This window comes from Cyprinodon variegatus, unplaced genomic scaffold, assembly GCF_000732505.1.
Source record: "Cyprinodon variegatus isolate N-32 unplaced genomic scaffold, C_variegatus-1.0 Scaffold369, whole genome shotgun sequence".
NCBI lineage: Eukaryota > Metazoa > Chordata > Actinopteri > Cyprinodontiformes > Cyprinodontidae > Cyprinodon > Cyprinodon variegatus.
The window spans coordinates 448,242-456,547 of NW_015150822.1; the positions used below are offsets into that span (position 1 = coordinate 448,242).

General features: G+C 36.4%; 1 protein-coding gene across 3 annotated transcripts in view; it reads left to right on the forward strand.

Annotated features, from left to right (window-relative positions):
* fam120b (family with sequence similarity 120B) overlaps positions 1–5,392 on the forward strand; it is a 26,349-nt gene extending 20,957 nt beyond the window's left edge. For all 3 annotated transcript variants that reach the window (XM_015386494.1, XM_015386495.1, XM_015386496.1), the window contains 2 exons: positions 4,658–4,922; positions 5,006–5,392. In XM_015386494.1, the coding sequence (XP_015241980.1) occupies positions 4,658–4,922; positions 5,006–5,030 (290 nt within the window). In that variant the 3' untranslated portion in view covers positions 5,031–5,392. The remainder of the gene's footprint in view (positions 1–4,657; positions 4,923–5,005) is intronic.
* The last annotated feature ends 2,914 nt before the right edge of the window (positions 5,393–8,306 follow it).

An 8,306-nucleotide genomic window follows, 5' to 3' on the forward strand; every position in this document is an offset into this window, starting at 1 on the left:
AAAACCAAAAATTGGAAATATCAAATAACAAATATCCTGTAGTAAATGTCTATGGTTGCATACCCTGGACTCACAGCAGATCAAATCGAAAAATTCAGTTTGTTCAAAGAAAAAAATAAAATTGCATAAGACTAACAAAGGTATATTTAAAAATACTTTTAAACAGAACCTTACTAAAAGTCAATGTTCTTAACTGTGGTTGCATTCAGCACTTGGGTAAGATTCATTTTGCTTCAATAATTACATCGTGGAGCTTAGCAAGGAAGCACTTCGCCACACTTGTTTTCTGTGCTTCTCCACTCCTCCATTGATTAATTAACGTCACCCTGTGATGTTAATTAATTAATGACATGTTAAATTAACTTTCATTTGACTTCAGATCTCTCAGCTACAGTTTAGTCCTTGATATGCATCAGATGCCTCTGATGTTGTCTCTGGTGCCAAAAGTGCGAGAGAAACTATTTCCCCCAATAAGACACTCTTTAAGAATGTATCATGGCCATATTATAGGATTTCTGTGTTAAAATCAAAATCGTTAATAAAAATTTGAAATTTCATAGAATCAGAATTTTATTAGCTGTAAGCTATAATGATCAAACTGGTACACAATGTGTGATAGAAGCACTGAATTGATTTGCTATTATAAATCGACTCTTTGTTTTTATATTTACATTTATAAAAATGCACCTTTATTTAATGTGAAAATAAAGCAGTTTTTTGTTTTTCTTTGAAATTGCCTTATGTATCCGTCTGCCTGCTTCTGTCTTAAATCATTTTTAAACAACTAACAGAAAATGGTTTAAATCTACAATACGTACAAATCCAGACCTGATTAAATAAAGATAGAAAATACAGTAAGTTATGATCATACTTTCTTTCTTTTTATTAGCTTCTTATTTTTCCCTTATTTTGTTGACTTTCATTTAATGCTGAGAATAGTTTCTGTCTTTCTTTTTGTGTTTTATTATCGCTGGGGATGTTTTTTCCTTGCTGTCCTTTGTCATGTGTAATTATGCTGGTATTTGAGCCTGAACTCTTTGGAAAAGATGTTTGATCTAGAAAACCTTCCTTGAGGGTCAGAAAGAAAAAAAAGAAAATGTTTTGACCGGATTTAAGAATTGTTCGGCTGTTTTTAGGATCCTGTGGTTAAGATGCATGCCAGAAAACCTCAATGTCCTCGTGCAGCGAAGGGTTCTGTTGGAAATGGTTCATGGTATTTATCGAAGGAGTAAATAGAAAATGTCACAGTTTTTTTTTTTTTTTAACAAGTTGTAGAGAAAAAGGTTTTCCTCATTACTTACTGAACCAAATAAGCAGGTTTATAACCTTAAGATGAGCTTGGTGGAGATGGAGCAGAGCTGAGAAGAAAACAAAATTGGAGATTAGAAAATAACTTTGCCCCAGATAATCTGCCTGCAGCGCATGTGAGGGAGGGGCTGCTTTCTGTCTTGAGTTTTCAAAACCATTACTTTATTTTGAAAGATTTGTGTTCTTTTACTTTTGTCTCATTCACTTTAAGACCCATCTAAACTCGGTTTGTATTTTTTGTTATTTGCCAATCTAATCTACCTTAAAAAAGGTTTAATATAAACTGAACGATAAAACAGGTTTCAGTGTCAGAAATACATAAATATCATGAGACAGTATTGTAATATATAAAAAGGATAGTTTTTGTCTGTGCTAATCGCTCATTATGTCTACATAATAAAATCTGTTTGAAGGGAGCAGAACGAGAGTCTGTCTATAAAAAAGGAGAAAGTCCAAATTCATTGTTTAATTCAAGCCTTATTTATTTACGAATTGTTTCTAAATTACAAACTTTATGTTGTTTTTGTGTGTTTTTTTTTTTAACTATGTGAGAGTTGATCTATATTTGTAGTTCTTTGGGCCCCCTAACTGAACCACATTACCCAGAGGGCTGTGCTGTAATGAAGTCCATGTGTTCTGTGGTTGTAGTGCATACTTCTGTTTGTGTGCAGACCCCCCCACACACACATACGCACGTGTGTACTGCTGTGCACGATTTGGTGGAGGCTTGCTTTGTCAGTGCAGCAGTAATAGCAGGTTTCTGTTTATAGGCTGGGAGACCTCTATTTTAAGACACACAACAAGACGAACTGATTACAGACTCCTCAGTTCTGTCTCTCCCCTCTCTATGCTCCCCTTTTCCTCATGCTCCCCTCTCCCTCTCAATATATCACTTTTTAATTTCAGATTTTCTATTCTGTCTTCCCTTTTACATTTGCACACTTATAATTTTATTGAATGTGTAAATTTTCCTAATACCCTTCCTAACATTCAGGTTCTGTGGCCAGCCTGGGTAATAATTTATAGCACGCAGATATTTGGTGGTGCAATCCAGCTGCAGATTATAAACCATAATATTTCAAACCTTTTCTTTGTGTGCCATGTTGTAGCTGACTCTGAAAACTTGCACCGGACCATCTGCTTCTTGCCCAAATCAACCCTTGTGGGTCTTACAAGGATGTTTCTGGTTTCATAGATGAAGGATATAACTCCTTGTGTCTAAGAGTTTCATTTCTGTTGGACACAGACACTGATCATTACTACAGAGCTGTGGGGAGATGAAGTGTGTGTGTGTGAGAGTAGTGGTGGCGCTATGTGGTATCATTGAGAAGCCGGTTTGGTTTTTGTTTGGAACCGGGCCTGATGTTTAGTCTCCTCAGCAAATATCTCCTCTGCCTGTCTGCCTTCGCAATCACGCTCCAACAGCGATTCCAGAATAGCTGCTCTCCCACGTCCTTTCGTTTTACTCTCAGTCCAAAAAGGAAAACAGACATTTATTCTGACTTTATTTCACAGACTACATAATATGACTTGAGAGCAGTGATCCAATTCTAATCTTTCACCCGATAGTGGCAACTTTTATCTATCTGTACATATTTGATTTCCTTTATAGTTTTTTAAAAGATAAAAATGTAAGGAAAAGAAAGAGTCAAATAAATAAAAGCTTGTGTGGTTGTGGCCTGACATACCATCCGCTAGCAGTTGGCATCTATATGTGTGCTTTTTTTACTCATTTAACACTCAGACTTTATATTGTGGTCTGATTTAGTTTAGTAGACCGCATGTCTCTTTTGATAAAGTCTAAACTTGGACTTGGATTTTTTTTATTTGCTCTAGTTTGTAATTGGCATAAAATCTCACCCATCTGCCTGGTTTCCCTCTATGCAAACATCCTAGGGCCTTTTTCTTCAATCCAGAGTAACGTAAACTTCAAGCTAAATTTGCTAAGGGTTTTGTTTTTTCATGTCAGTTAATTACTTTGAAAATCAGCTAAAGAACATGTGTAAATATCTACCTGCAGTTCCCCCAAATTATTAATTTTTTTGTGGGATTATTTGTGAGGTTTGTCATATGTTAGTAATTCCTTTACCTTGTTTTTCTAAATCAGATCTGCATGCATTTCAATCTATGCTTGAATGATCTTTAATAAAATCTAGACATCTTGTCAGTTAGCCTGGTTCTGCTGGAGATTTCTACCTGTTTAAAGGGAGTTTTTCCTCTCCACTGTCGCTACAAGCATGCTTAGTGTGAGGGATTGCAGTCGGGAGGCTTACCTACAAGTAATTGACTCTCAGTATAAATACCCAGCAGAAAGGTCAGAGATTATATAACAAACTTTGAACATATCACAGAGTTCTGTTTGCTCCATCATTTCAAAACGGAATGAGTATAGCACCCCTGTTAACCTACCAAGACATGCCAAGTAGAACTTCATGGAGGGAAGCATCTAAGATGCAAGTGGAAACTATAGAGGACTCAGGTCAGAGAATCTGCTGAAGAACACCTGTTAGTTGTAGACTCCACATATCTGCCTTTAATGCCAAGAAAAATGCAATTGTTAAAATGGAGACATAAAATCCCTATTTACAGTTTATCTGAAACCATTTAGGAGACAGCAAATGTTTGGAAGAAGTTGTTCCAGCCAATTGAGACCCAAACTGAACTTTCTTAACTATATTATGTGGAATATATTTCTACAATCTACCTTTAACGAACTATCGAGTTTGTTAAAGGTAAAACATGGTGGTACCACCATCATGCTGTGGAGGAAACAAAACATGAGTCTTTTTTAGGTTTCAAATGGTTAAAGACGGTTTTCATTGAAAAGTCCCAATGAAGTGTTTGTTTGGCTTCTATGTTGTTCTAAGTCTAGGTGCTGCTTCTTCTGCAGGTTAATTGAGCACAACTGACAATGCTCTGCTGAAAGCTCAGAGGACCTGTCTTGGTCAGTTGACCAATTGCCCCATTACAGAGTTGGTGGCCTTGGTCCTATTGATGGCAAAGAGGAAGGTCTAGGAGGAGGGAAAACAATTCTTGGGTTTGGTAGCTGTTTTGTTTTTATGAATGATTACATTTTATTCTAAAAAAAAAAAAAAAAATATTGTACAGCTTTTCAGTCTCAAGTTTGAGATGCGTGACAAATAGCTGCAAAAGAATAATCTGGCAATGTCTGTGTTCCTGGATCCTGGATATTTTACTTACCAAGACAGAAGGCCTCTCTTAGTGTCTTTATTGTGATATTTTGGGTTACTTTTGTAATAAAGTTCCAGCAAACCCACAGTTTAAAGTAATAAAAGTTGTTTATTCTTCTTTTTGAAGTTTCCATTAGATGTGTTTGTCTCACCTGCAGGTTCCCCTCAGAGAGTTGATCGGGCTTGGAGAGGTGAGACAAAAAAAGACCTTCAACATGGACAAAGATGGAGGGAGAGGGGAGAAGGTTGTAGAGAACAGAACTATGAAAACCCAGAGAGAATGCAGTGGAGAGGAGGACACAGAGGAGGAGGACGAGGTCAAAGCTTCCACTTATATTCTGACTCCTATGAAGGAAACCGGCCTCCTAAACAGCCCAGAGGTGGACGGTACCCCAACAGAGGGAGATACCAACTGGCTCCCAGGTAGGACCTGTGTGGCTCAAAAATGGTAATAATTTCCTTTGTTTAACCGTTGATGTCTTTTATCTCCTTTGCTCTCCTCTCAGATGGCAACATCCTCCTGGTCCCTGAATATAATTCAAGCCTGAAGAGAGAGGAGCTAAGGATCAAAGAGAGGGACTGTTAAAATGAAGAAGATAAAAATGTGTTGAAAAGGACAAGATCAAATTTCTCTGAACAAACCGATCAGCGAATGATCTGTCAGGAATGTTTGTCTAAAGGATGTAGTAGGAAGAGAAATGGAGTTTAAACAGGAAACAAAGGTAGTGGTGTCATGGTACGCTAAAAAGAAAGTGCTGCAGCCTTTACCTTCTGAACCTTTTTTTTTAGGACAAAAGGCAACAAAGAAATAATAAGAAAAAACATTTTCTTTAGTAATTATATTTTTTGATAAACATGGAGCTTGTTTTTGTCAGGTATTTATGATGGCAAAAATGAAAAGCTATTTTTATTTTTTTATTAAGTGATATAATCCTTCCTATGGTAAAAAAACAAACAAACCTGAACATAAAAAAATTATTCTGGTGTCAGATATAAAATAAAATAAGTTAAAAGCAAATTTAAGTCCACACCATCTTATATCTGGTGAAATTAAGAGTTTGTATGCTAACAGAGACAGATAATTTGTGCTTATTTTTACTCAATAACTGGTAATAAACAACACATTCATTGGTATGTATTCATTGGTATTTTTTTTATCACATCCATTCAGCACACTATCCTACACCAATCTGTTTTACCACTATAGTTAAACATGCTGTGGAGAGTCTGGAGAGGGACAGGGAAGCTGGTTAGAGTGGATGGAAAGAGGAGTGGAGCTATATAGAGGAGAATCCTGAATCGCCTATTATAGATGGATGAAGACTTCAGACTGAGTTTGTTTCTATTCCAAATTTACATCACTTGAGCTCCAATGAGGTGCGGTAATATTAAAGCATCCTTGTATTCAAAGTAACTCCAGCTTTGATTGCAGCAAAGCAGTCATCCCACCTTTTGCTACAAAGTATTGACTCAGAGAGGCTGAATACAAAAGTTTTTATTTGTAAATATAGGAATATCTACATATTGTTTCCTTCCATATCGCAGTCAAGCACTGTACAACAAAATCCTCTCAAAAATAGATTAAAGTTTGTTTTTAACTTGTCAAAATCAGGAAAGGTTCAAGGCACAGTGGAAACAAATTCAGGGAAAATCTTCCAGCTGAAGTGCTTTTTCATTGCTTTGTGTGAGCATGTTTGTGTGTGTTTGTGCATGTGGCTGTAAGCAGATTAGAGAGGAAATGTGAGAGTGATTTACTTAACAAATGGAGGGAGGTCAAACTGTTGAGTGATGGTGGTCCTAACAGAACTAAAGCACAGAAGTCTGGCATTACTTCAGAAAGAGGCTGTCCCAGAGTGTATGACCTCAGCAAAGCAGTATTAATCCTGAGGAGGTATATGTTTAATAAATGTACTAAGAAAATAGGGAACCTTTTTGCTAAGCAAAGTTTCTGTACATAGCCAAATTAAAAAATGCATAACTGATTTGTCAGAGAAGGGTTAGTGGAAAAAAAATCAGTGATTTAAATACAACTAGAAAAAATTCTGGGCTATACTTTTGCAGAAAACCATTAAGAATGCTTCTTTTTTTAATGTCAGCTAATATGGGGATCCAACTAATTCATCAATCAAATAATTGATTTTAATTAATGTTGTGTATCACAGATGCATTAATTCATAAGTGCCTGATAATATTTTAAATGTGTTTTTCATATTATTACTTCAAAGCCCAGAGTTAGGTGGCTTCACAAACGAATGCATTTGGATGTGCAGGTACAAAATGTTAACATAAAAACTGAAATGGAGGACGGCTTAGTGACTGCAGAGCAATCCGAATGCTCGTACCCCTTTATCTGTTTGTACTTTTATAAATGTCAAACGTTAACAGGTTTTATTTAATATAGTAACACAAGGTACTGCTTAATAAAGAACTGGAAGTAAAATGATCCACACTTTTCAAAACCTTTTACAATTTTAAGATGTAGATGATCTAAAGAAAAGCGCTGAAGGTTTTCAAATATCAAACATGGTTTTACTGAAGCAGTAAAGTGTTTGTGTATTTACTGTGCTTTTGAGTTATTAGGATTCAGGGGCTTGAAACCTTAACAGTAAGTCACTGATTTACGCATAAAACCTTTTTAATGAGATGAAACCACACAGTCCACTCCCTGTCTTTCTTCTCAGGCCAGTGGCAGCAGAATAATCAACAGAGCGTGTGGGTGTTGTGGGGTTGGTACTGTGGTGAGAGCGTCGGGTGTGGCTGTATGTGTGAGGACGAGGCACCTGGGCGGGGTACACTCATTCATTCTAGACAAGTGCAAAAGCAGGAAGGAAGTGTTTTGTAAAGAGAACAAAAAGAAAAGGATGGTCTAATAAAAGAAAATTGGAAAAGGAAAGGTCTGTTTAAAAATATGAGCCAATATACTTAAGAATGGGGCTAGATTTATGAGATGGGCAGAGAAGATTTCTACCATTATTTGTAGGTCTGAAGTTTCTTTAGGAAGGAAATCAAAATCCCTGACTTGGATGCAGAGCCAGGAATAGTACAAATATTTGCGAATTAATATGCTGGCAAAAATACAAAAGGCATCATTGGTAAATATTACAGAAACTTAGCATCTATTAATAAGAACTCAAGTGATTATATATCAGACCACCACAAGAGAAGGAAGAAAATGTAATAACTTTACCTGAGGCCTGGATGCTAATCAGGAGGGACACTCTACCACAAATTCCTTAACTTGGCGAGATTTCTGCTGGAAGAATCTAATCAGATATTTTATTACGTTCGAAGCAGAGATGGAAGCTGGGTGGTTCACAATTCTTTTTACTGGTGGAAATGAGGTGTGGTCTCTGTGGGATGCTTTCATATCTTTTTGGACAGTTGAAGACCTTCTGGAAGGATGTTAATCGAGTAATCTATGAAATTCTGGGTAAAACTTTAGTCTTTTTAATTTCCTGCTATTTACCTCGGAATACTTTCTGAGGGACTCAGTAGCAGAGACGCAAACTTGTTGAAGATATTTATGAATGCAAGCAAGAAAGCGATTACTAAATGTTGGTTCCAACCTAGACCCCCCCACTCTGAAGCTTCTAGTAAACATTATAAACCTGAGCCACAATATGGAAATGTTGACTTTAAAAATACGGCTTAGAGAACGACAAAGGAAAAGAACCTCTTGAGAAATGGGATCATTTTATTTCCAAAATTGTTTCCGTTTTGTGACTCCATACAGTAAAATGTCTATAAAACTGTAATGCTTATCAGTCTAACTGCCTGCTACCTGAAATGAATAAAAATAAAGTATAT